This window comes from Microcebus murinus, chromosome 6, assembly GCF_040939455.1.
Source record: "Microcebus murinus isolate Inina chromosome 6, M.murinus_Inina_mat1.0, whole genome shotgun sequence".
Taxonomy (NCBI): Eukaryota; Metazoa; Chordata; class Mammalia; order Primates; family Cheirogaleidae; genus Microcebus; species Microcebus murinus.
The window spans coordinates 11,975,971-12,003,109 of NC_134109.1; the positions used below are offsets into that span (position 1 = coordinate 11,975,971).

At 56.0% G+C, this 27,139-nt stretch overlaps 1 protein-coding gene across 2 annotated transcripts in view; it reads left to right on the plus strand.

The window, feature by feature from the left end:
• The window catches only part of ITPK1 (inositol-tetrakisphosphate 1-kinase), a 164,222-nt gene that overhangs the window by 78,005 nt on the left and 59,078 nt on the right, over nucleotides 1–27,139 (plus strand). For both annotated transcript variants that reach the window (XM_012738580.3, XM_012738582.3), the window contains exon 4: nucleotides 17,267–17,392. In XM_012738580.3, coding sequence (XP_012594034.1) covers nucleotides 17,267–17,392 — 126 coding nt within the window. The remainder of the gene's footprint in view (nucleotides 1–17,266; nucleotides 17,393–27,139) is intronic.

A 27,139-nucleotide genomic window follows, 5' to 3' on the forward strand; every position in this document is an offset into this window, starting at 1 on the left:
TGGAGAGTTCTCCCTGCGGCCCAGGCTGGGTGTCAGGTATGCAGGGAGTGCTTGGTTTCTGTGTGTTGAAGGAATGTCTGCAACGTGATGTGACCACAGTCCCGGAGATCGACAGCCTGTGAGGTGCGGGCCCAAGTGAGCTCAGCTGTTTGTTTTAAAGGGGATGGTGGGGAGAGAGCACACCATTGTCCTGGAGTCCCTAGAGCCCAGTGAAGGAGAGGGAGGCCCAGAGAAAGAGGTATGTGCGTGCTGGAGGACTGGCTTATCACCTGTGGGGGTCCCAGGGTTAGGCCCATCAGTGCTGCCCAGGGTGGTGCTGGGGGATGGGCAGGGCTGCCAGGCAAGAGGTGATGGGGGTGCTGGAAGGGCCAGGACCTCAGGGTGGAGGGAACACTGAAGCCTGGGCCCAGCGGTGAGGGCACACACAGGCGTGGTACTTGGCTGGGTACTTGGCTGCCCATGCCTGTGTGTGCTGGAGCCATGCCCGGCTTCTCTGATGCCGACGAGACTTGCTCACCCCACCTGGGGAGCTCATTGCTGCGGTTCCCATCTCAGTGTCTGACCTGACCCTTGCTTGGCGGGTCATTATGTATCTACTCAGCCAGCCACAGACATTCACAGAGTCCCCACCTCATGGAGGCTGTGTAAGTCCGGGGAGCGCCTGGGCGACCAGACGGGCCCTGCCCTCTAGAGGGGACCAAGCAAGCAGATCTTCCCAGCCCAGGTCGGCTGGGACGGAGCCCATCCCCCGCTTTCATTGCAGGGGCGGGCTCTGGAAAAGCACACAGATAAATGAGTCAGGTGTGTCCTGGGCAGAGGGGCTGGAGGTGCCCTCTGAGGAGGCCCGCAGTATCTCAGAGGGGAAAAGAGTTTTCTGGGTCAGAAACTTGGGAGCTACTTTGCATCCCAGTGAACCCAGCGGCTTTGCCTTGGGTTGGAGTGAGTTTTCCCAAGAGTCTTCCCATTCCAGCAGAGAGAGGGAGGTGGTTGCCATAGGAACCCCATTGCTGTGTGCCTAAAGCTGCCTCCCTGTCCATTCGGGGCTGTGCCTGGGGGCAGGATGCTGGGTGAGGGCAGCTGAGGTCGGTCAGGAGTTAGGAGGGACCCGCTGGAAGGCAGGAGCCTGCTCTCCGGGCTCACACTTCTGGTGGGGGCTGCAGCCCTGGCTCAGAGCCCACTCTTCCTCTCCCATTTCTGGTTTTGGAGAAAGGCCACTGGCCAGTGCCTCACCACTACCCCTCCACTGTCATAGGTCCTATGTGTGTCCCCAGCCTCAAAGTCACTGTGTATTCCTGCCCTTGCTGTTATCTTCCTGCCTCTGCCCCTCCTCCATCACTGCCCTGGTTATAGACCTCTCCATCAACCCTGCCCTGTGCCTCCCGGCGCCCTCCCGGGCCCCGCCACACACACATGTGTGTGCACATGCCATTCTCTTCCACTGCAGACTCTCCCTGGCTCCAGAGGCCCTGCAAGCCAGTGGGTGTGTGCGTCGCTCCCTCCCTAGCTTTTCTTGCTCCTCTGTCCTGGCAGTTCACTGTTGCTCGGACACCCACCTCCTAGCTCTTGACTGACCTGGTCCTCTTCAAAGGATTGGCTCTGACGCGGCCGCCTCCCTGAGGAAGCCTGTGACAAAGCTTGTGCTCGCTGGTTTCCTGCACCCCAGGCCCCTGCTGTTCCTCTGACAGCCCCGCCCTGGGGCCTCACTCTTAGGTGGTTACTGTCTACTGATTACACATCAGTTTCTCTCTAGACCCTGGTCGTGGTGCCCGGGCCCTGCACAGGGAGGCCCAGAGGAGGCTCAGGAACGTTTGAGGGAGTGAGCTGCCCTGGCACTGCAAGGAAGGCCGCTGCTCTGATGAGGAAAGGAGCTGTGGCAGGCGGGCGACCTGCACAGTGAGCTCTCCTGACTCTGCCCTCCTCCTCCTCCTCACAACTAAGGAGGCCAAGGCTCCCAGGTTAACGACGCATGGCTGTTGTCCTCAGCGTCACTTCTCGGCACAGCTGTGTCAGTGCACATAGCTTGATATCGCCCCTCCAGGAAACCCTCCTTGGCTTGTCCCTGCTCCCCAGGCCTGGCTAAGATGGCCCTCAGGTCCGACTGTCACCTGTAGGATCACAGTAATAACAATGGCACCTAGTCACAGGCCTCTGAGCAAAACCTGGGACCCAGCAGATTTGAATGTGCTGATTTCATTTGTAGACCCTGGGAAAGCCCCAGGCCCGCACCTTTCTCAAGCCTGGGCAGGGCGTTTGCACGGATCTGCTTTCGCTCTGAGTCTTCTGGGCGTCTCCCTGTCTAGGTCTTCTCAGCAGTTCACAGCTGCTGCTCAGGGAAGCCCACCAGGCCCTTCTCTGAAGGCCCCAGTCAACCCCGCAGATAGAAGGGCTGGCTTCTAGGGCACGCAGTCCGCGCTGGCCTTTGTCACCCGTTGCCCCAAGCTTCACAGCAGCTGCTCAAAGTCTGCAGAATACAATCACCGCATCATGAGTCTCTGCAACTCACCAAGATCACAGCTAGTGCTGGGTGGACAGGCATCCTTGAGGGCATGGCTAATCGGAAGATATTCAGAGGCATCACACTGCCCCTCCCAGAATGGCATGTACGTGGTCCACGGGAACTTCCTTCCACTGAAGGGTGGCTGTAGGTCAGATGTGGGTCATTCTGGTCTCTAAATTTCTGTGACCTGACATTATTTTCTGGAGTTCTCCTGAGTAGGAAAGGGTTTCATAGCACCAACTTCTCCCTTCTCTGCTAGTCTCTGGTGCACACAAACATGAAAGTACCGGAGAAGTCCTGCAGCAAAACTCCTGTTTAACATGACACAAACTGGCATCTTTGCAAATGATTTTGAGAACTTCTCTTTTTCATGTGATGTTTTTAAAAACTTTTCAAAATACTCTTTCATTAATATTACATCAAATACCAGTTTTGAAACTGCCTCAAGGAATGTTCTCTTTGGACTGGAAATAAATGAATATAGAAAAATTACTGCTTCAGAGCTTAAAAAATAATCTATGCAGGCTTTGTAGAAATTTGACTCAAAAGTTTTCCTTCCTTAGTTAAAAAGGATGCACAGGGAGTATTTTTGGCTTGGAGAGTTCTTAGCCACTTGTGGCTGCGGCTGCCAATTGCCATTTTGGGAGGAACATGGAGATAAAGGAGATGTTGAGATATGTTTGTTCTTGTCATCAGCAGGAAGAAAACATCACAGGGCTGGGCAGGGGGAAGTTTTGGGAACTTGATGTGGGATCCCAGTTGGGAAATAGGTAGATGTTCTCATACCACCAACTCTCAGAGCCAGGCCTAAAGGGCTCGGCGGGATCTAGGGCCCTCCTTTTAAAGCCCAGACCCCCAGGTTCCAGAGAAGGAAAATGATGGCTCTGTGCCATCCACCCCCCCCCACCCTGGTGCATGACCCTCAGTGAGTCAGTGCCAGGCTCTTAACTCCAAGGCCTGCTGCTCTCCTCAAAGCATCTTGGTTCCAAAGTTCTTATATAAGTCCTGTGTTCCATGGGGCCGTAAAAACGACAACTGCCATGTATTAAGCACTTGCAGCTTGTACCAGGCAAGGTGCTGATGCCTTACAAAGCAACTCATTTAACTTTTAGAGTGGGCTCTTCAAAGGGATTGGACCCCCCACCCAGGTCCCCAGTCTTCCGCAGGCTTCCACCTCGCTGGGAGTGCTGGCTCCTGGTCATGCCCTCTGAGGCTCTGCACAGCCTGCCCCCATGTCCCTGTCCCCCCACCCTTGCACCCACACTGGCACCCTCTGCTCAGGGGGCCTGTACTGTCTTCCCTTTCGCTTGGAACGCCTGTCCCCATCTCTCCTGGTCCTGCTCATCAGGTCTCCCTTAGGGAGGCCTTGGTTTAGCCTGCTAGGGCTGCTGTAACTGAGTGCCACGAACTGCTGGCTTAAACAACAGAAATTTATTGTCTCACAGTTCGGGAGACAAGAAGTCCGATATCAAGGTGTCGGCAGGATTGAGTTCTTCTGAGACCACAGAGAGAGGGTGTGTTCCAGGCCTCTCCCAGCTTCTGGGGCTGTGCTGGCCGTCTTTGGTTCCTTGTCCCGTGGGGCATCACCATGACCTCTGCCTGTGTCCTTACGCAGTGTGCTCCCTGCGTGCTGTCCGTGTCCACATTTCCCCCTTTAATCAGGATACAAGTCGTATTGGACAGGGGCCCACTCTGCTCCAGCGTGACCTCATCTTAGTTAATTACATCTGCAATGACCCCACTTCTAAATAAGGTCACGTTCTGAGCTACTGGGGGTTAGGACTGCAACACAGCATTTCCCAGTGTTTTGGGGGGCACAGTTCAACCTGTAACAAGCCTTCTTTGACCCCTCCTCCCGTTTGCATGCTGCACTTCATTGATGCTGCCACCCCTGATGGCCACCTGCAGCTCTTTTATTTACTCGTTTATGGCCTGGCTCCTGCGCTGGGTGTGAGTGCGAGGTCTGAGAACACTTGGGCAACGCCAGCACAGAGCCGCTCACAACTGCCGGTGACTGTGTGAGGGAACCAGCGAATGAAAGCGCAGCCCCAGGAAGCACGCACTTTCGTCGTCCTCTCTGTCACTCACGCAAACTGAGGTTTCGAGAAGAACTGAGGAGGATGAAGAGCAGGCTTTTGCGTGTTATTCACTAGCAGCCGTAGCTGCTGTTTTTCACATTGGCTGAAGGGCATAAGTGAGAATGGCTGCTGGTTTTGCATTCTGGCTGTTTTCAGAGTTCGTCAAGGGGGGCACATCACCTCCTTTTTTTTCTGCACGTGCTCTGGTCCATCCTGAATGTAAATGTTCTCCCGTGGCCCCTGGGGTGCTGCTCTCTCAAGTTTGCTTCTGTCCCCAAGTTTGCAATCACTTGGATGGGGACATAGCACGGCCCGGGCGCCAACTCCAAGCTTACCAACTAGGGGGGAGGTTGGGATCCAGGTCAGTGAATCCTCCGTCTGAAATCCTCTGGGGAAGTGCAGGGAGAGAGGGCGGCTAGGTGTCTGGCCAGGAGCGCAGGTAGAAGTGTGTACCTCGCCACAGCACGGGAGGTCAGCTTCGGGACGGCCCAGCGTGGCAAGTGAAGCTGATCTGTTGGGGACTGTCAGCCGCTCCCTCTCGGTCTTTCCGTGTCCACCCACTTGGGTCTGGGTGTATCAGTGTCTGGTTACTAGTCAGTCCTCATTCTTCTCCTCTCTAGACGGACGCCCAGAGGCAGGGGCCTTCAGGTTGCCCAAGGCCTCCTTGGGAGGGCAGGAGTCAGGCCCAGGCACCTGTCCAGTGACCGGGCACTGCTTCCTCTGCCTCGTCTGTGCTTGCTCTTGGAGCCGTAGCATCTTTGGCCCCCAGGGGCTGTGGCCCACCAGCTTGGCTGAGAGCATGGCTGCTGGGAAGCCTCTGGGCCTCTCTGCAAGGTGCACATCCTAGGGCTGAAGGTGGGTGGCTCGAGTGTCCTCGCTTGCTCTATTGCCCAGAGACTCCTTGATTTCTTTTACCCTACCAGGCCCAGAGTGTCTGTGGCTTATTTCTGGGGCCACTTGGGGCTTTTGCAGAATTCTTTGACTGGGAGCGCCTCGGGTGAGCCCTGTGGAGCACCCCTCCCGAGCCCAACACAGCATGACTGCACTCGGGGGTCCCAGGGTGGGGGGGAGTGTGCCAAAGACAGGTGAGGTGGCGGCTGTAGGGAAGGCACTGGATAAGTTTGTGGTCAAGAAACACAGCCTGTCCCTTAGTGGCAGTGACCTTTTACCAGTTACCTAACCTCTCTGTGTCTTGACTTTCTCAATGCAAAATGGGGTAACATTTACTTGGAGGGGCGGTTGTGTAAGTGCCCGATAAATACTGTGTGGGTGGGTGCATGTCTGGGTGGCATGAGTCTCTCCAGCCTCGGGGAATCAGTTCAGCTCCTGTTTGCTGGTCCCTGGCACACTGGGTACTGTGCCAGCCCGCTCGGGCCTCAGGGAGGAGCAGGACACAGTCCCTGACCTTGGCGAGGGGGCACAGGCCAGGTCAGGGGGACTCTTTTCCTGCAGCCCACCAGTGGTGTGAGCTTGGACAAGCTGGACTGCTCGGGCCTGTCTGTCATCACCTCTGAGGGAGGTGACCACTGTGAGGAGTCAGTAAAGTGTTCCAAGTGTGAGTGACGACCTCCGCATCATGCCCGGGACCCCGAGTGCTTAGAAGTGTCGAATCTGAACCTGAAAGATAGTTGCTGTTTGGCATCGGAGGTGGAGAATCCAACAAGAACTGTGGGTGAGGTTCTGGAGGGACCAAGGGCAGGGGAGCTCCAGGCAGGGGGAGCTGACCCCCTCCCCGAGCAGGGGGATGGTGCCTGCTCTGGGCCAGGCTCCGGGCTGGGCTTTACCAGCACTGTCTCACTGGATGCTGGAGGCAGGTGCCATTGGCTCCACTGCACAGGTGAGGAAACAAGATCAAGGGGGTGCCCACAGCTACCTGCCCTCTGCCATTGCTCCCATCCTTGGCTTAGGGCTCCCAGTGAGAGATCCCTGGGGAGAGACGTCCCTGGCGGGTGTGCTTGTTAGCACAGGCCAAGCCCAGCTGCTATGATGAACTGCCCCAGTAGATCTGTGGTTTTGCTGCTTTTTCATGTCACAGTCCAGTGGAGACTGGTGGTCTCTCCCCACAGAGACTCAAGAATATGGGTTCTCTCCGTGGTGTTATTCTGTCATCCCAGAGTCAGCCTCTTCAGCCACACGGATGAGGTCTGGGGAAGGCACTGTGGTCATTAGACATTGGACCTGTCTTGGCCTGGAAGTAACCATTGCTTCTTTCCCGTATCCCACTGGCCAGAGCGTGTCCCGTGGCTCCAGTGCATGTGCAGGGTGACCGGGCTGGGGCTGAGCAGTCTCTGGGTCTCCTGGAGCCGGTGGGTGCTTGGCCCCTGGTGCTACAGTGTCTCACTCACATCCTTGCACTGCGGAACGCCAGGACCAGCTCCTTTTCCTCCCACTGCTCTCTAGGTGACTGGCACGTCCCTGAAGGCACTGACCAGAGGTCGAGCAGAGGAGATCCAGGACACCCTGGCTCTGACACCTGCACTGTGAGAAGGGAGGGTTTTTCAGTGACCACTTGCTGCGCTCAGCCAAGGCAGCAGGTCAGGCGGCCCTGGCTGAGATAGAAGGTGTCACATGCATGTGTTGACGGGGAAGGGCACCAGTGGGACAGCCGCGAAAATCATTTCTGTTTTCTGTTGGCGATTCCATTGCTTATGGAGCGCCCAGTGCACATGCTGTGAGACCTGCACGGTTGGTTGTGAGAGATGCGTGCACACGGTTGTAGAGGTGTCTCTGTCTTGGAGCGTCTTGTCTCCAGCTGGGAGTCTGCCTACCTGGCCCACTGCCTTAGCTCCTCCCTTACTAGCTGCATGAATGGGGGCAAGTTGCCTTGGTGTTCTCATCTGTGCAATGGAAATAATACTCATCCCTGCCTTACAGGGTCATTGTAAGGATTGAATGAGATAATTCATGTGATGTGCTTAGAGCCAGGCAGGCCTGGTACACAGTAGGTGCTCAATGCCTGTTAGAAATTGGCTGGATTTGGACCCAAGCCCATCTGACTTCAAATGTGTGCTCTTCCTACATACTGCTCACTTGGTAATATAAAAACATTAAGTACGACGTTTCACTGGTTTGAACTTGCAAGGGGCACACAGTGGGAAGTCTCCCTCGTACCCTGGTCCTCTCCCCACGGAGTCTGCCATCCGACCAGTTTCTTGTGAACATTATGAGACACTCTGTGCGTGTATCATAAGACCTCACTTGAGGTCAGTTCTTGGAAACTTCTATTTTAAGCCAAACAATGTATAATGAAACCAATTTTTATGTTATAATGAAACAACATTGAGGGGGGAAAAAATCGTTTGAGGACCTGCTATAAGTTGTTTCATCATTTTGCTTAAAGGTCAGAGGTTCCGAGAACCCATTTCAGTGTTTATAGCAGTACTGAGAGCACTTTCCAGTTCTTCTGTGTGGCCACATGGTCTTCTACCACGTGGATTACCATAAATGATTCAGTCCCTTCTTGATGGACTTTATTCATTTTTGGTGATAGCAAACATTTCTGCAGCAATGCCTAACCTCGTGCTCATGTGTGTGAGCTCACCTATGGGATCAGTTTCTGGAAGTGGAACTCCTGAATGACAAGGTGTGTGCATTCAGCACCGTGATGGATATTACCAACTTGCTCCCTGATGAGGTAAATTTGCATCCTCTTGGCCAGCCTGTGTGTGAGGCCTGTTGCCCCATACCAGGGCCAGCTGGGGTGTTGTCAGCCTCTCGGATTTCAGCCAAACTGTTGTATGAAAAATGGTATCTTAATGTAGTTGTGATCTGCATTTGTTGTATGACTGAGGTTGAGCATTTTCTAATGTTTATATACTGGGAGCCATTTGTTTATATTTCCTAGGGTATTAGTTTGTCTTTTTTAAGAAATCAATTTGTAGGAGGTTATCATATGGAAGAAATTAGCTGTTTGTGATATGAGCTGCAAATATAATATGCCATGATCCTGGTTCAGAAGATTCAACACCAAACCATGGGGTTTTCCCTAAATTAATCTATAAATAAATATAACTCATTCCTGATCTCAGTCCTATTCTAAAGGATGTGCAGAAAAAAATTAAACAAGTCTGACTAGTCAAGAAAATTATGAAAAAGGGGAGGTAGCTTTTCTAAGTATTAAACTGTACCATAATGTTATTATAATTAAAACAATGTAGAAAAAATAAAGCAAAACCAATGTGGTATTGGCATAAGACAAATTAATAAAGTCCCCAAAGAAATCAAAATAAATGTGGGTGTTATGAAAATGGTGGCATTTCAAAACAGTGGGTAAAAGATGGATAAATAAATGGTATTGAGATAATTGAGTGTCCATCTGGAAGAAAATACACATAAATGCACACCTCCTATCTCCCACCAAAATAAATTCCAGATGGACCCGAGTTAATTATGAAACTGAAATTGAAAATGTAATAATACTTGCTAAAACCATGGGATAATTTAAAAAATAATCTTGGGCATGAAGAATCAAAACATGAAAATATTGATACATTTGGGTTACAGAGAACCACCCTGTGCACCACTGCTAGTAGAGTGAGAAGATAACAGAGTGGGAGGCGTCAAGCAGGCCTGATCCCGAGTGCCGTGGGTGCCCTCGTCCTGCCCTTGCACGCTGGGTGGTGCTGGTGCCAGGCCCTTCTGCCTGGAGAGCCCCCGCCGGGCTGTGTCGGTAGCCGGCAGGATGGAGAGACCCAGGTTCCCGGCCGTGGACACGCTCAGCGACACTTCTGCGCCTGCCGTGCTTCTTGGTGCAGGTGGTCTGCAGGTGGTGGTGTTCCAGTTGAAAGCTGCGGTCCCGCCAGCTGGGACTTCAGACTCGCCCCCTCCTCCTACGGCTGTGGGCAAGGCCGGCTCGGGGGCCCTGTGCCTGCAGTGCCCCCAGGCAGTGCTCTCCTGTGCCTGGCCCCTCAGACTGCATCTCTGACCACTCTGTAGCCACCCTAGCCCCACTCCCTGTCACCTCAGGGCAGATGTCCGGGCAGCTGTACCATCGGGCTGCTGTCTCTCCTCATGACAACAGAGGGCTTGGGAACCTGTCCTGGAGCCACGGGCACCTGGGGGTGTGGGGGAAGGCTGTTTCCTCCACTCACTGGTTACACCACTTCAATCCGGTTGTTTGGCCTGCCAGAACTTTCCTTGCCTCATCTGTGAAGTGGTAACAGCTCCTGCTGCCCACTAAGGACATACAAAGGTTGGGTGAAATAATGTATCTCATTTGCCCAGCTCAGCACCTGGGATGTGGTAGGGGTCTTGTAAGTTCTGATGGAGGTGACAATTAGGGCTGTGTTGGCAGAGGGCCAAACAAGGGAAGAAGGGCTTCCATTGAGGCTAGGACAAATCCAGCCTCATGTGGAAGAAGGTCCTGGGTGCTGACACCTGGAGTGTGGCTCAGCTCTCTGTGAGAGAGGTGACTGATGCCTGTCCCCTCGTGGTGTGCTCACAATGACTCTGTGCAGGCGAAGAAGCAGGCTTAGGGAGGTGAGGGACGTGCCCTCCCTGCCCTGCGTGGCTGTAGGCTCAGCCCTGCCCTCTGACCCCTCAGCACTATTTTGCCTGGGTGGGGGACGCCTCTGTGCTCCGGGTGGCTCAGGAAGAAGAGAATCGGCCTGCCACGGAGAAGAGTGTGCTGAGAGCTAGAGCCTGCTAAGCTCCTCCTCCAGGCCTGGGGACGGGAGATTCATACATGGGACCCTCCTCACCCTCTCCCAGCACGTACACACACGCACATGCACGCACGCACATGCACACGCACACACACAGTGCAGTTGGGCTTTGTTACGTGGCCGTTAGCTCCCCTTCTTGTGGTTCCAGATCTCCAGGCCCTTTTTATGCTCCTCTTTCTTTTTCTGCCAGCCTGGGATTTGTACTTTCTCCCCAAGACAGGACTAGACTGGTGCCTGGTAACAGAGGGAGGGCTTAGTTCCCATTGGCTCTGACTCTGGGCTCTTGGGTGCCACTGTGAACAATAACAGGGACAAAGCGACTTGGCCAAAACGCACATGACCTAGGGGCTGGTCTGGCAGGTTTAGGGGACTGCTGGGTGGGCTTTTCTGGGATACTCGAGAACAGCTGTGTTCTGGGTGTTGCTCTGTTCAAGGCTCCTGCCTCCTGAAACTAAGGGATCGGACAAATAATCTTCCTCTTACAGGGCGAATCCCTGTTTACCTCCTTCATCCAAATACTAAACTGTAACTTGAAAAAAACTCCAGAAAGCCGATTTGCAACCCTGAAGTTACCTGTTGGCCTTTTTGCTTTAATTTGCTTTTCTCCCGTGTCCCTTCCCCAGTACCTTTGTTTCAACAAGTGGAAAAAAGAAAACTTGGGGCAGGAGGACCACCTCTTTCATCAGTGAGAATAGACTAGGTTGTCCGTGTTAGCAACCTCTGCGCCCCCAAATCTTAGCTTGAAACCTTGACTTGCTCCTCTCTTTTGCCACATGTGTAGGGGGCAGCCGGAGGTCTGTTTACCATGTTCGCCCCAAGATCCACAACTGCGCAGTCTTTGTCTTGCAGGTCACGGGTCCCATGCCAGAAGGAACTGAGAGCTCAGAGACCGTCTCTTGCTTGCTTTGCCTAGGCGGTGACAATTTCCACTTTCTCTCATGGCTCATTGGCCAGATGAGTCACATGACCATGCCCAGTTACCAGGGGATCAAGAAGTGCAGTCCTGCCATGTGTCCAGAAAAGGGGCTACTGTACCCATAGTCCTCTCATTTTCACGTTCTATGTTTCCTTTCCAGCCTTTTCCGCAGCAAATGCTATTCCACATGGTTGTAATTCAAGCACGCTTGTCTCTACCAAGACATGTTCATTGCCATCTCAGCGGCTCTAGAGTAGCCCCACGGTGGGTATGCTCACCCTTACCTAGCCAGTGCCCTGTTTTCACACATGCATTCTGTGGCCTTTCTCTTGTCAGTGTGGCTTCAGCGCATCTCCCCATCCAGAGCCGCCAGCATCCCATGGGCTTGCTGGATCACAGGGTGTGGACGTGTTTATCCTTCTCCTCTGCTCTTGGACCTGCTCCGAAACACTGGGCGCAGGCCATGGCTTTCTTAGCTCCTGAGAACTCGGGGTCAATCCTGTTCTTAAGGAGCTGTGACTAGGTGGAACTTTTCTGGCCCTTTGTAATAAAGTCGGCTCGCAAATTCCCAGAACCTTGAAGATGCAAGGCTTCATCATCCTCGGGCCATTTGGTTGTCTTGGCCCGTCATCTTCTGGAGTCGAAAGGTTATCTGCTCTTGCGCCTTTGCCAGCCTGCTGTTTCTGCCCATTAGCCTACTAATTGGAAACCAGTTACTGAGAAATTAGGGAAGTGTGTCAGGGAGCATTTGCGACATCTCCCCTCCCCAGTCTGGGGGAGAGTCTGCTGGGTTGGCCAACACCATCCTTGGCCTGGCCGGCTGGTCTGCATGGCAACCCTAAATGACCTCTAGCGCTTGACCTCTCTCTCTGAAGGTCACTTGGGGCTCCTCTGGGAGTGAGAGTTGCTCTTGCCAGGGAAAAGCTCCAGTCTCTTCTCTCAGAGTCTTCCTTTGGAATCAAACCCGTTGAAAAATGCCACTGGCACTGAATCCTCTGAGGCCAAGCTCCCTCTTGAAGTCGGTTCATGGGGTGCCCAGAGCTGACATTTCCTTCCGGGGATATCTGCCTCCAGAGGCCTTTCCACTTGGGTGATGGCAGGTCTGCCCAGATCCTCAGATCTGTGGAGAGTGCAGAGGAGTAAATCAGAGTCAGCCCTCTCGCCCTTCATCTGGGCCATTTGTCTCACCCTTGGTTAGGACTAAACTTTTTTTTTTTTTTAAGACTGGGTCTCCCTGTGTCACCCAGGCTGGAGTGCAGTGGTGTCATCGTAACTCACTGCAACCTTGGACTCCTGGGCTCAAGCGATCCTCCTGCTTCAGCGTCCTGAGTAGCTGGGACTATAAGACGGCTAATTTTGGACATTTTTTAGTAGAGACAGGGTCTCACTATGTTGCCCAGGCTGATCTCAAACTTCTGGCCTCAAGTGATCCTTCCACCTTGGCCTCCAAAAGCACTGGGATTATAGGTGTGAGCCACTGCACCCGGCCAACAAAACCTTTTGATTCTTGAATGTGAACTGAGGGAGAAGGGGATGGAAGGAAAGCCCCAGACCATCTCTGCATCAGCCTTTGGTGTAGAGTTAATTGTTAGGCTTTGGCAGGAGAGAGACCTGCATTTCCTTTTAGCTGTAACTCCATGGCCTTGGGCTTGTTTCTAAACCTCTTTGTGACTGAGTGTCCCCATATGGTCAGTGCTTGTTAGCATAGCCTGTGGTCCAAGGAACTGGGTAAACACCAACTATCATTACTAATGAGGACAGTAAGTGTCAGTGTGACAACAGACACCTTGAGAAGTATAATATGAACCAGTACAAGTGACCTAGGTTTTGCAAAGTTCAAATTCTGGCCTGTCCTTGTGCTGTCATTAACACAGTGTCAGGGAGGTTTCCGCTGGTCAGTAATAATGTTGAACAGGAAGTATTGGGAAATGTAACAGCTGACATTTATTGAGTGGCCTGCACTCACCGGCTGGGTATGCAGAGCTGGGTGTCCCCAACACGTTATTTAGCCACTCTATGCCTCCCTCCTGCATCCCTGTCTCAGACTGTTGTGAGAATTCAATGAATCCGTCCATGTAATGTGCTTAGAACAGAGCCTGGCGCGGAGTGAGTGCGCAAGGGCAGCATGCTAGTGCTAGGAAAGTGAGGCTTCCTGCTTAAAGATGAGCAGACTGAGTGTCCTGTCCTTACACCTGTCTGACTCCCACCCTGGCTTCAGTTGCAGCGTTTGAGCCTGCGAGTCAAGTGCAGCCTGCTCTGGCTGTTGGGAGAGTGTAGGTTTGTCCAGCAGCCCTGGGCCTCTGCGATCACACAGGGCCACGCTGCATCCTGCAGCAGAGGACTCTGAAGGCCAGAGAGGCTGAGCAGCCCCCAACACGGGGTGGGAGACAGTGGGTTGAAGAAATGGCTTTGTAACCGCAAGTTATGGTGCAGTCCTGGAGGGGTGTGCAGAGGGTTCTGGGGGCAGAGGTGAGCTGAGGGAGCCGTTACTTCTCCATGTTTGGGAGGGATGAGTTGAGAAGTGTGAACAAGGATTGAACTCTGGGACTCACACTAGTTCTGGGAGGTATAGGGAAGAGTTCATAGCATCCTCATTTTAAGAATGGGGAAACTGAGGCACTGCCCAGTTAAGTGATTTCCTCCAGCTCAGAAACAGCCGAGCTGGGATGGGTTTCCAGGCATGTCTGCCTCGCCACCCCCTCCCTGGTGCTGGGAGGGGATAGTGTCAGGGCTGAGCTCAGCTTGGTCACTGTGCTGGGCACGATTGGGTTAATCTCTTTGGAAGTCAAAGATGACTCTTGGGCCACTGGGGTTTGCAGGCCTTTGTCCCATCTCCTTGCAGCCCTGCCCCCTCTCCAGTGGGCCTCGCTGCCTTAGTCCCCGAGGGAAACAGTGGCCCCTTGTTCTCTCTGAATTCTGAACTCCGAGCGCTGCACAGCGCAGCATCCAGCACGGGCCTCGCAGGATGGCGTGACTTGGAAGCAGAGTGCCCGAAGACCTCCTCGGCCACAGTGGGCGGCTCTTTCATGGAGACAGCCTTGCTGCTGCTGGGAGGGACAAATCACACCCCTTCAAGAAGTCCCTGGGAATGTTCTGTGGTCTGAAAAACAGAACGACAACCTTGAAATGAGTTCACTTTTGCCCAAGTCCCTGTCCCCGTGCCATCCGGGAGACCATGCCTCTGTGGCATCCCCCCTTCCACTGTCTCCCTGTGTTCCCTCTCCTGCAGAGTCCCCTCTTCTCAGGTTCCCTGTGTCAGGTGCTGGGCCCTTTCTGCCGTGATGCCCTTGTGGGGGCCATACCAGAGGCCCGTCTCCTCCTCTGCAGCCAGTAGGGGAGACTGAAGCCCCTTTGAGGTGAGTTTAGGGGGGCTGGCCCCTTCAGGACGGCCAAGGATCATCTGGCCACTTGAGAAAAAGTGGTGTCAGAAGAGCCTTTAGAGCCACCAGCAGCCCCGCTCTCACCCGGCACAGATGCTGCGGCGAGGGGCGGCCGTGCCGGAGAGCAGCCGGCCTGGTGTGTACCCAAGCTGCTGTGCTCGCGCAAGGGCTTTACTGGCATAAAAATGCTGGAAAATACACAAAGGAAGGTGGCCCGTTTCCAGAACTCCACTGTTTACCTTCAGCAGAGCGGCTGGGGACGAGCAGAGCTTATTTTCTAAACAGCCCACGGTTGTCAGGCTACAGGCCTCAGGCCAGTGCCCGGCAAGGGCACCAGGGCATCCCCTCTGCCCACCTCCTTCCCCAGTCCCAGGGGGGACCACAGCTCCTCGTGCTGATTTCAGTCACTGCAGGAGCCCTGGAGGGCTCCCTGGAGGTGTGGGTTTCCGTGGCAGGGGGCATTGCCCCTGTGCCTCAGTTCTCTCCCTTTGTGGCTGTCTCGGTATGAAAACGCTGGCCTCTTGTATGTGGAGCCTGTCACCGGAGTCCTGGCTTTCAGCAGGGATGGCTGGCATGTGCAGCTTCATTTGGGAGCCTGCTGTTCCACGTCACCCCTTCCCGCTGGCTTCTCTCCCTGCCTTCCAAGTTTAGCCTTTTCTGGGAAGAGGGGTTGGATGGGAATGTAATATGGAATCTGTGACTACAGCCAGAGAGGCCCTTGCAGTTTCCTCTTTTTACCAGAGGGGAAACTGAGGCCTAGGGGAAGGATGAGCCCAGGTCAGCAGGTAGCTCAGCAGGGGGGTGACACGTAGGTGTTGCTACCTGGCTTCCGTCTGGGCCCCAGCTGGTAGAACCCCTGGCGGCATGGCCTTCCTTGGCCATTGTCCTTCCTGGCTGGTGGTATCCTGGTCTGTTTGGGGGGAGGGTCACCCCCAGCTCTGGACCTGCCTGGAGGAGAAACAGGGCCCAGGTCTCGGGAGATGCCTGCGAGTAAGTGCTCCTTCCCTGTCCTCGTCCAGGAGGTGGCAGCTTCCCAGCCGGCCTGGTCCTGGGTTGGTTTGGTTTTGCACATAGGCCAGTCACCATGGGGAGGGAAGACCATGCTTTAGCATTTTCCTTTTGTGAGGTCTAAGGGATTTTTTTTCTCTGTAGGGGAGATCCTTTAACATCTTTCCTGGCAGACAATAAGAGAAGTTAAGGACATCGGTAGGACAGGGCTGACACATCCCAGAGACTTCACTGGAAGAGTTTAATGAGGGAACGTACAGGGTGTGGGCAGGGCCTGAGGAGGCAGCAAGAGACAAAGTACCCCGGCGCCAACAAGTGTGGCGAGCTGTCACCACCCCTAGGCCTGGGAAGTGGAGGGGACCCAAAATGTAACTGGATCTGTAGAGATGGTGGAGGGGGAGTGTGAGAATAGCTGGGGCACACACCCTGGCCTCTCTTTTCTGCTCCTGCCTTCTGCTGGGGCCTCCACGTGGCCCGACCTGACCAGAGGACAGGGCAGCGGGGTGATGTGGCCCTAGAAGCCAGCCTCCCGGGGCAGAGCAGGGGGGCGCAGGGAGGGACTGGGTGCCAGGCACAGCTTTAGGTCTGAGTTTGTGTCCTGGCTCCACTGCCTTCCCGCTGTGAGATCCTACGCAGGTTTTAAAAGTCTCTTGTTTTCCACTTTCCTCATTTGTCAAATCACCTCCTGTAGTGGTCGTTAAATATAATGAAACAAACACACGTAAGCTTTGAGCACAGTGCCTCTTTCAAGTGGTCGATTATAGCTGTCGTTGTGATGTCTTTAGTAACGACTTTGAAATAGCCTTCAATCCTGGAGGGAGCCCTGTTTGGAGGGGGCTGGAGGCCGCCTCCTGCCTCTGCTGAGGCCCGGCATGGGGTCAGCCGGGTGCCAGGCTGGCGCCGCTGCCTCTGAGGAACTGGCCCGGCAGGTGGCGGTGGCCGTGTGCCGGGCGGCAGACATCTGGCGAGTCAGGAAGCATGGTGTCATGCTGCCCGGCTCTTGGCAGGTGCTCCTGTCTTGGGGTCAGGTGATGGTGACTGTCTGTCAGCCAGAGGCTCTGGCTCCCTTGGGGCCTGATCTTCCCAACCTTGTGTGCTTGAAAAAACAAACACATTCCCACTGGCGCAGGGGTGCAGTGCTTAGCGGGTCACAGGCAGCCCCGCGCTGTGCCGGCGAGCCCAGGTTATGTGAAGTGCAAGCTGCTGGGCTGTCGCAGCAGCAACCCTTAGATTCGCCAGCGCTACCGCTTTGTGAGACTTTTTGCGCTTTAGTGGAAAGAGTATCTGCATAGGTCTCAGTTCTCATCTGGCTGTGTGACATTAGTGGTTTTACTTAACCTCTCTGAGCCCTAGTTTCCCTAGGCTGTTGGGCAGATGGGACATGTTCAGTAAATCCTTTCCCTATAAAGTCATTTCTCAGCATCACTTGTGTGGGTTGTCACCTTTTGTGTGTCTTCTGCGTCCTGGGTAGCTAGGGGCTTGGGGAGCAGAAGTATGAACGTGGGGCCTGCCCCTGGGGACTTAGCAGGAGAGACGAGTTGTGGGGTCTGAGAGGGCTCGTCCTGTTCGTCCCGTCTGTATTTCCCGTGCGTGTGTCAGCTGCCTCCTGTCCCCCGTGGTGCTACATGGAGGCTCGTGGGTCCTATGGTGATGTGCCTGGGGTGGCCAGTAGCTTGGGGGCCTAGGCGCTGAATTGTCACTTTTGTCTGTGTCCCACCTGGCAGCTGAACCTCAGCCGGCCCATCGAGGAGCAGGGCCCCCTGGACGTCATCATCCACAAGCTGACCGATGTCATCCTTGAAGCCGACCAGAACGACAGCCAGTCCCTGGAGCTGGTGCACAGGTTCCAGGTGAGCGGGGACGGCTCTCGGCGTGGGACCCGAGGCGGGTGGAGGGTGGGGGGCAGGCCCAGGAACGGCGAGTGTGTGTTGGGAGCTGTAGGGCCGACTCGAGGTGTCGTCCGCAGACATGGGCTCCTGTGCAGACCCTTCCCGTGGCCTCAGTCTCCTTGAGCGTAGCGTGGGGGCTCAACCAGGGTGTGGTTGGCACCCCCAGCCACCCGGCTGTGTAGACATGGTTCCCTGCTCAGCATTGGCGGGGGGGCGCAGGATGTGACAGGCCTCCGTGTCCTTAGCATAGGCACACGCGGACCTGCCCTGCTGCTCTGAGTTGGCACAAGGGATGGAACCCCTCTGCTGCACTTGGGGAAGGAGGACCCCCAAAGGCCTTTGACCTGAGTCCTGCCCTGGTGGAGACCCGTTTCTGCTCGCTACCCTGACCCTGTGTACTCTTAGCGCACAGCTGGGGTGTCTCACTGAGTCCCGCTTCCCAGCAGCCTCCCAGGCCCTGACCTCGTGGCTCCCCACCCGCTGCCTCGGGGTTTGCATATCAGCTGCCGACTCGCTCTGTGTTTTCTCCCTTGTGGACAGGGAGGTGATTCTTTCCTCTGGAAAGTGGCTCGAAGGTCATGAAAAACAAAGTCATATTGTCAATGAAAAATGCAGCTGAACTAGTGGCTGTTCTCAGGCCCGCCTAGTGGGATGGGGGCTGCTTGAGCCGGCACTTTCCTGTGTGTGGTAACTGCAGAGTTGACATCCTGCTTTTTTTTGTAAGGACGAAGGGGCTCTCGTCCTCCTGGTCACACAGTGCCATCCTGCCAACAGCGTTCCCCCGACATGTTCGGCCCCCCCGGCCTCCCACACTTCCCTGGGTTCCCACCGGGTCGCTCGGCCAACTCCCTGCTGCAGGTCCCTGCTTCCCACCTGGAAGTGGCCCCAGAGGCAGGTGCAGCCTGCTCTGACCTCCCCTGCTGGTGGGCGGAGGAGGTGTCCCCATGTCATGCCCTCCGGGGCCTCTCCCCTGCCAGCGGCTTGAAGCCCTGTCCACTGCTGGGCAGTGCCTCCTTCCACAGGGCTGGTGGCCATGGAAAGGCGTGCATGGCCAGGCTCCTCTGTGACCTTGTGGAACCTCAGTTTTCTTGTTTGTGAAATGGATGCTGGTACTAGGAAAACCTCGGACCCCACTGGGAGGAGTAAGCTGAGGTTAGAGCAGGGAACCAGACAGGAAACGCACTCTTATCAAGCCCTTCCCAGTACCAGGACTGGGCTGATTACGTGCTCACCCGTGGGCTGCATTCTGTCCCCACAACCCCTCAGGCCAGGACTCACTAGCCTTCTTTTATAACCCGGGAACAAAGGCTCAGAAGCCTGTCCACAGAGACCTGCAGAGCCAGGGTTCAGTCTTGCCTGTCTTGGGCAACCTGCTGCTCATTCCCGCAGCGGATGGCCCTTCTGGCTCCTCTCGGGCCATTGCCTACACCGCTGTCCTGAGGTCCTGCCCCAGCTGACCACAAGTACAGCAGCGACTTTCCACCCTGAGCCGTCGTCCATGCCTGCCTCATGCCCGATTCCCTGTCTCCTCCGGGCGGCCTCCAGATGCCTGCGGGTCCCCGGGGACATTCTCTGGGAAGCATAGCTAAGCTCGAGTGGTTCTTCTCCTGCTGAGTCCAGCGAGGGGCAGGTGGCCTTGCAGACGCTGTTGTGGGATGCATCTGGGAAGGCTGGGTGGTGTGCGGGGATAGCTGTTACCGCTACAGCAGAAGTCGTTTGCAGAGCAGTTTCTATGTCCCAGGCCCTGCTGGAAAGCACGGTATGAGTGCTGACTCACTTGCTCCCAGGAGCAATAAGGTGCGATTATTCCTATTGTGCGATGAGGAAACAGGTGCAGGCAGGTGGCAGCTTGCTCAGACTCAACTTGAAAGTGGTCGATGTGCATGTGCGCCTGCGAGAGCTTGCTCTCCCTGCCTGATGGATGACTCGGGAGGCAAACTGCCTGGAAGGCAGCGGCCCCTCCAAAACCGAGGAGCCATGTGATCTCCCTGAACTTTGGTGTCCTGTTACCGTGAGGGTGCTGGCAGTTCCTCCCCCTTCGGTGGGCAGATTGCTGGGAGGAGTAAACGGCCATGTGTGTAAAAGTGCCCGTTGCTTGCCAAGCACCTGCGGCCACTCCTGCTGCTGCTACCTCTTCCTAGAGAAAGGACCGCAGCTCCCCGCTGGCCTGGGCCGGGCGGTGGAACAACTACCCCTAAGGGGGATGACTCCCTCCCCCACCCCAGCTCCCGGACACACACAGCCCACAGCCCAGGGCAGGTGATGGCTGAACGCAAATGAGAGCTCTGTTCCCTGTGTTCCTGTTCTGGACAGAAAAGAATAATGTTAACAGAGCAGGAGAGAGTGCATGTCGGGGGACATGGGGACGTGTGGATTAAGGCTGCCAGTTGTGGGCAGGGTTTTGGCTTGGTCCCTGAGTCCATGCCATCCAGAGCACGTGCCCAGCCTGCCCTCAGCCAGGGGCAGGTGGGGTATGGCTGCAGTGACCTCACAGTAACCTTCTAGCACCGGTTATTGTGGGGTAAATTTTCATTGCAGTCTGTGCTTCACTGAGAGGAGGGATATCTGATAAGGCCAGGAAGTTTCCTCCTTTGTGAAAAGAACAATCGTTTGGAGAAAAGGGTGCCAGGCTGCACTTTCCAGAGGCCCCAGGAAGAGAGGAGATAGGCAGGGGCCGGTGCAGGGAAGGACCGAGACACACAGAGGTGAGGGACACTGCCCCGTGCTGCCAGCGCTGACGAGCCAGTGCCCCTGCCACGAGATGGGAGAGATGCAAGTTCAGAGCCAGACCGCACAGCCCTGGAGAAGGGCTGACACCTGACCTCGGGCATGCCCTTTGTCTTCAGATGCTCGTTCTAATTTTTATTCTCCAGACTTTAGCTAGGGGACATGAGTGTGGCCCGGGGACTGGGCAGGGCAGGGCAGGGGTGCTGCAGCCAGAGGCGGGAGGCAGAGCCGGGGCCTGGGCTCCCACATCTTGTGAACAGTGGAGCAGAGGAGAGCTTGTTGGCCCCGGAAGGGGCTCTGCTTGAAGGGCCTTCTCTAAAGGCAATGTTCGATCCCTAGAGGAAGTGTTTTGGGGCTGTGTGGGTGGAGAAAGTGAGTTTCTGAGCTGTCCCTGACGGCCCTAAAGCAGCGGCCCTGTGGGCTGCTTCTATAAGGAGCTCCAGCACCCGGAGGCTGCACTTCTGGCTGCCCTGGTGAGGCAGGGTGGGGGTGTGTGGGCCTGGGGCCTGTTGCAGAACATTAAAGCCCGTTGTCATAGAAACATTCACCATTACCCTAAGTTTGTTTGTGGGTTGTTGTTTTGTTTTTTTTTTTGGATGGGCCTCAGCATGGCTTGGCATGGAGACTCAGTTGGGATGATTCGTTGTTTTTTTTGTTCCAAGGTTCACACGGAGCCAGCAGCAGCCTGGTGCCGCCGCGGCTCCGTCTTAAGATTTCGGTTATCAGCGTACAGACCCTGCCCTCGTGGGAGATGTGCTCAGGGACCAAAGGGGCCTCTGGCCTGTCGAGTGGCTTCCTCAGGAGGGCAGTGCAAGCCTCCTCGCTGTGGCACAGGTTGGATGTGGCTGCGGGGTGGGGGGCGCTGGCCCTTCTCTGCTGCTGTTCCTGCCAGCCTCCAAATCACCCCAGAAGGGTTACAGTGATTGTGATCCATGGGGTGTGCGGAGCTGCCTCGGTGAATCTTCCTGGAGTTTCCCCGGAATGAACTTAGAACTAAGAAGGAGGTTTCAGTCTGCACTGTCTTGATTAGCCAGAGGGACCATAACTGTCCCCCAGATGCTCCCTGGACCCCCCCCCCCCCGCCCCATCTACATGTGTTCTGCAGGGTCAGCTCCGTCTGCAGCAGCACACTGTTTGCTGGGCAGGTGCCCGGGGACTCCCAGCCAGCAGGGGCGGCTGGCGGGCAAAGCCAGAGCTGCCCTCCCAGCTGTGAGTGCTGAGTTAGGAAAAATGCAGATCCGATCAATGCAGGGCCTGGCGTGAAACCGTCCCACAATTTCTCATTGTAGTGACACTAAAGACTTAGATTGCTAACATGGCCCTTGGGGCCCCAGTGATCTGGCAGCTGCCCCTGCCCAGCCTCATTGTGCACCACCCACCCCTTCCCTGCCACGTGCCCCCACCACTCCCCACAGCAGTTGCTCAGGCTCTGACTCATGTCCACCCCAGTGCCTTTGCACAAGCCGTTCCTTCAGCTCAGTGCCCCTTCCCCAAGGAGTGTCTTCCCTGATTATCTGACCTCTTGTCCTAAGCCCTCCTAGCTTTGTGATTTTCCTTCATGCCATTTGTCCTTTCATTGGGGCAGGGACTGCATCTGCTTCCAGTGGCTGGGGTCCCATTGCTGTCTACGGTGCCTAGTGCGTTGGAAACATGCCTAAGTGTGTGTTAGGTGGAAGCACATGCAGGGTGCTGGCCTGTGCCGGGCGAGCCTTGCACAGGATGCCCCAGTGGGCCAGTGGAGGGAGAAGGTGGCTCTGCTGGGCCGCTGGCTGCAGGGAGGGAGGGGGACAGGAGGGTTCGTGAGGCAGATGGCATTGCCTGGTAGGTGTGCGTGGCGATGTCTGCGGTGTCAGCAGGGTTGGAGAGGGGGTGGTGGGGCCAGAGGGCCAGGGCTTATGCACGCCAGGCTGTGGAGCTTGGACTTTGTCCTGCAGGGAGCGTGGGGAGTGGGGGATGTACGGGGGGTGTTAGATCAGATTTAATTGGCAAGAGCAAGGCCCTGTTTAGAAGGGGACTTGCTAATGCATGATGAACTCTGAGCAGGGTAGGGGGACACCCTTTAGTCATCATAGCCTGGGTGCTTCCAAGATGATGAGGTAGGTTATGATTTGGAGGCTCAGTGATGTCTCTGTGCTCAGCCCCAAGTGCCCTGTAGTCCTGAGCGTCCCCTCCCTTCCCTGCTGTGACAGGCTGGCCTCTGACCAGCTTGAGCCTCATCCAACCCACACTGGACAAAGCCCCACTCACTGCTCAGATCCTTCTCAGTGTTACATAAGACGGATCTAGAAAGGGAGCTCTTACTCCCCCAGAGGACGCAGGGAGAGAACGCACGCTTGGCCGCATTGGTCCTTTACCAGTATGTGCCTGAAGGAAAGTGTTTGGCCAGCCTCCAGTGGTGCCTCCCATACCCCGCCCAGCCCCTCGCAGCGGGGGCAGGAAGCCTGCCGGGCTGGGAACAGGCAGGGAAGGGGCAGTGTTCAAGGCCCACCCTGCTAGTTTGCTGGGCCAGGTTCGCTGCAGTGACAAACAGCTCCTGTCACCCAGTGCCAGCTTGTGTCTGGCATGTACTACATGGCCATGGAGGGTTGGGACCACTTTGCTGTGTGTCTGGGACCCAGGATGACAGAGCGGCCTCTGACGGGCTGTTGTGGCAGAGGGACAAGAAGGAGGTGTGGCTGGTGCTGGCCCTCGGTGTCTGCCCCATGTGACATGGACTCGTACATCTCACCGCGCTTCATGGACGTGACCGACTGCAGGCAAGGGCGCTGAGTACTGCGTAGTTCCCTTTGCTTTTTTTAAAAAAGAATTAACCCCCCACCCCCCATAGGGTTGTGAGCATTAAACCAATTACCATGCCCGATGTCCTTAAAATAGTGCCCGGCACGGAGTGAGTGCCGCTTGTGTGTTGGGTGTAAGTGTTGGCCCCTCTTACCGTTGGCACCTAGGTATAATACGCGTGCAGACCACTCGGCACACGCCTGGCACTCAGTGCACACTTCGCCAGAGCCCTGCATGTCAATGTTGTTATCACGGTGAGGATAGTGCTGCTCTCTCAGCTTGATCTGGGGCCGCAGCTGACGTCAGAGTTCTCCCTCGTAGTGATTGGAGTCAGCGAGGCAGCGATTAAGAAAGTGTCCCCAGATGGGAAGCGCATTCTGTGATAAAGCAGCGGAAATGTGCACTTACTTTAGCCTAAATGACAGGGCCAGACAGGGGTCAGAGGGCCCTGGGTATGTCCCTCTCCGGCTGACCCACAGGGCCTCTGCCGCCCTGCCTGCCACACAGGGAACCTGTCGGTGTGGCACGGAGACGTCGAGAGCTGCCGCCATGTGCCACTGCAGACGCAGCTGCCCTGACCGGCGGGCAGTCACCTCCAAGGCTGCAGCTCAACGCAGCTGCCCTGACCGGCGGGCAGTCACCTCCAAGGCCGCAGCTCACTTGCCGCCGTCCCCCCCTTTCCCCCCACGGGGCTCAGGCCTGATTTCACAGCCACCCCGAATTGCACCCTGTCAGCCTCAGATGTTGACCAGTTGCTAGCATGGGTCTCCGCTGGGGAGACAGAGGAAGTAGAGGAGCCAGAGGCTTTTGTCCTAGGCCTTCCCGTCCAATGAGGAAGATAACAGCTAACCTTCCAGAAGTCAAATAGCACCATACAATCTAAGGGAGTTTCAGTTTTTGCATGTGGGCCTCCTGGCTGGTGAGGTCAGAGTAAGAAGTGTGGATCCCAGCGAAGGGTCCTGTTGTCACGGTGGAGCCAAGGGAGACGCCGCCCCCTGCCTGCTCCGCCGGGGGCCTTTCTCATCTCTCATCTCTTTGGTCTCAGCCCCTGGAATAATGGAATTACTTCACCATTTTTCAGGTGAGGAAACCGGCCCCGGGTAGCCCACACTCTCTTCAAATATTCCCTGGAGGGGCTTTGGCCAGCAGCTGGTGGCCCCCTGCATGGTGTGAGATCTGTGATTCAGGGTCACCTAAGGAAGAGGTCATGGTCTGGGCTGCCTCCGACACAGCTGCTGCCTGTGATGACGAAGCCACTGGCTGGCAGATGCCGAGCGAGGCAGAGCTGGGTGCGTCTGGGGGCCTGGTCACAGAGGAGCCGCCCCTGTCCTGGGCGGCTGTGAGGTCAGCTGCCCTGGGTCACAGGGCTACTCCTCCCGTGGTGGAGACAGTCACACAGCCTGCCTGCCGTGCTCCCGAGCCAGACCAGGTGGCTGCTGGGAATTGTTCTTTCTGCTCCGGGGTGGGTGGTGCCGTCTAGCGTGGTTGGGTGGCTGCAGTGGCATTCCCGTGTGGAACGGAAGCCCAGTCCCAGGCAGACGTGTAACCTTCCTACCAACTGGGAACAGAAAGGACATCCTGTTTTCCATTTTCTCCTGGTTGGTGGTGCATGCCTTCCGGACTTGTTCCCATGCGGGCTTCGTGCCCGTGATGAAGCCCCCTGTGGTGTCCTTTGACATCATGTAATAAATCACATTGCCACCTCGCCAGCCAAGAGTACAGCTGGCCAAGGAAGCCACACACTGAGGCTCTGCTGGCCTCAGTGCCCTGGGGATGGACAGAGTGAGGCACGAGGACGTTCTCTGAGCCCCTCCCTGCAGGTCTGGGCAGGTGGGCTCCACACCCCTGTCCCAGGCATCCTGCAGCCCAGGCAGCCAGCCCCTGCTCCGATCCATACCTGCTTCCATATCTGCATCCATATCTCCATTGATCCGTGGGATCATTCATCAATAGCTGTTATGTTCATTCACTCAGCAAGTCTTAATTGAGCACTTACTCTGTGCCAGGAGCATAAAAGTCATTGCACACAGAATAAGACAGGTCAGCTGGGTGCAGTCCCACGTGTGACCATGCATGTATGGGAGTAAGGATCCTGCAAACAAGACACAGTACACGGAGGAAAAGGTAACACGGCTGCAGTTACGGGGAATATTAGGAAGAAACACACCAGGGCCTGTGACAACAGCAGATGTTCTTGTTACTGATCCGCTGAGGAGTTGACACTGAGCTGAGGCCTAAAGGGCAGGACAGAGTTGTCCTGGGCAGGAGGAGAGATTGGGGAGCAGGCAAGGGGCCAAAGTGTGAGGGGGCAGGGTCTCCCCAGGTCCTTTGGCAGGACAGGGCACAGAGGCCCGAGGACCCGCCATAGCCAGGTGTGCAGCCGGAGCGCAGCAGCCAGGAGAGTATCCACAGCCTGGGGTGGCAGAGTGTAGCGGTGAGGAGCCCAGGGTCCTCTGACCCGAGTGAGCCCTGGTTGTCCCAGAGGTCGGCCACACCACAGCAAACTCTGCCCTGATTCTGATGCCACATCTGTCCCTTGCACACATCAGTTTGCAGGCCCTGTGGCTGTGAGTTATACTTGCAAACCCACCAACGCATCAAGTGGAGAAGGCAGGGGGCCTGTGGGCTGCCAGGAGGACCCCGAGAGTCAGACTTGCGCTGGTGGCTGTGGGTCAGGGTGGGATGGGGGGTGGTGTCAGCCCTGGCAGACATGGCACCTGTGGCCTCTGACCTAGGGAAGCTGCCCGAGGGTTTTATATAGGGGGGCAGCTCCACAGACTCACCTGAGCAGGTCCTGAAGGAGTGAGGAGCTGCGGCTGCGGTAGTTGGAGCCACACTCAGTGGGACCTTGAACCGGCAGCCCCTGTCTTGTCCTCACTCTGCTCGGCTCTCAGCTGCGACGCCAACCAGATGACCACTGAGACCCCTCCCGCCCTGAGTGTGTGATCCAGGGTGGACGTCCCAGCCCCTCCCTGCATCCTGCGGGGTCTCTCCCTGGTCACCCAGAGGACCTGACTAGTGCCATGACACTGTGACAGAGGGTGCGTGACGCTCGTTGGGTGAATAGTCCTGGCCGAGCACCTTGCCTGCCTCCCACTGACAGAAGAGGGAGAAAGCTCATGAGTTTGTGCTGAAATCTGGGAAGAGAAAGGAGGTTTTGTTTTTGCTGGGAGCCCAGGGCAAGATGGGGAGCGTGCCGTCTCCAAATGACAGTCCTGGCCTCCCGGCGATGGTGTGCCGTTCCAGCCGGCCCTCTCCTCAGGAGCACGTGGGCTTATTTTTTGGTCTGAGCGACTGGCTTCTGAACAAGAGTTTCTCCCCCAGGGAGCTCACAGTTTCTCCCCGTCATAGCTCACACTGCTCGCTGCTGGGTGGGGCACGTGACCCCGTGATGCCTGTCTGCCCGGGAGGATGACCCAGGTGGAACATTGTGGGTGGCGTCACCTTTGGGATGGGGGTGCCTGTGACCTGGAGGCCACAGGAGATGCACTGGGGCCTGTGTGTATCACACATTCAGCGGACCCCCCATGGCCCCTTTTAGCTCCTTCCCCCTCGTCTGGAATGGGCTTCCCTCTGTCCGCTGGCGGTGGGGGTCACACACAGCTCATCCTGGAGGCTGGGGCCTGCGTGTTCACTCTGTGACATCTGTTCACCACCAGGGAGGGGGGTTGCTGCTGGCGTTCTGCTCCAAGGCGGCTTCCTGGAGTGCCCCAGCTTTCTGCCACCGCCCGTCCGGCTTGGGATGAGGAGTTTCCCAGGCAGCCCGTGGACTGTGAGTCTGGTGGATTCCACAGGTGTGGCTTTCCCTGCGGCCCCTCTGCCCGGCTCTCGCAGTCCTGTGCTAGCTGGCATGCGGGACAGATCTGTGAACAGAGTGTCCCCTCGCAGTGGGCAGCCACTGGTTCCAGGGCCTTGAGCCTTTTCAGTGGGGTTGGGGGCCTGTGTAACTGGGCACAGGCGGTCTTCCTGCACACGCTCACCTTTGCTGTGTGGGCTGTGTCTTAGAAGCGAGCTCATATCTGTCTTTGCAAGCTGCCTCATTGTCTCTGACGGCTGCACGTTAAACGATCTTACCATCCTTTACTTAGCCAGTTCCCTGTGATGTACGTTTAGGAGATTTCTGATCATGTTTTAGAAACATGCTGCAGTGAATACTCCGGTACATATATCCTTGTGTACACACACGGGGACTTCTGCAGGATA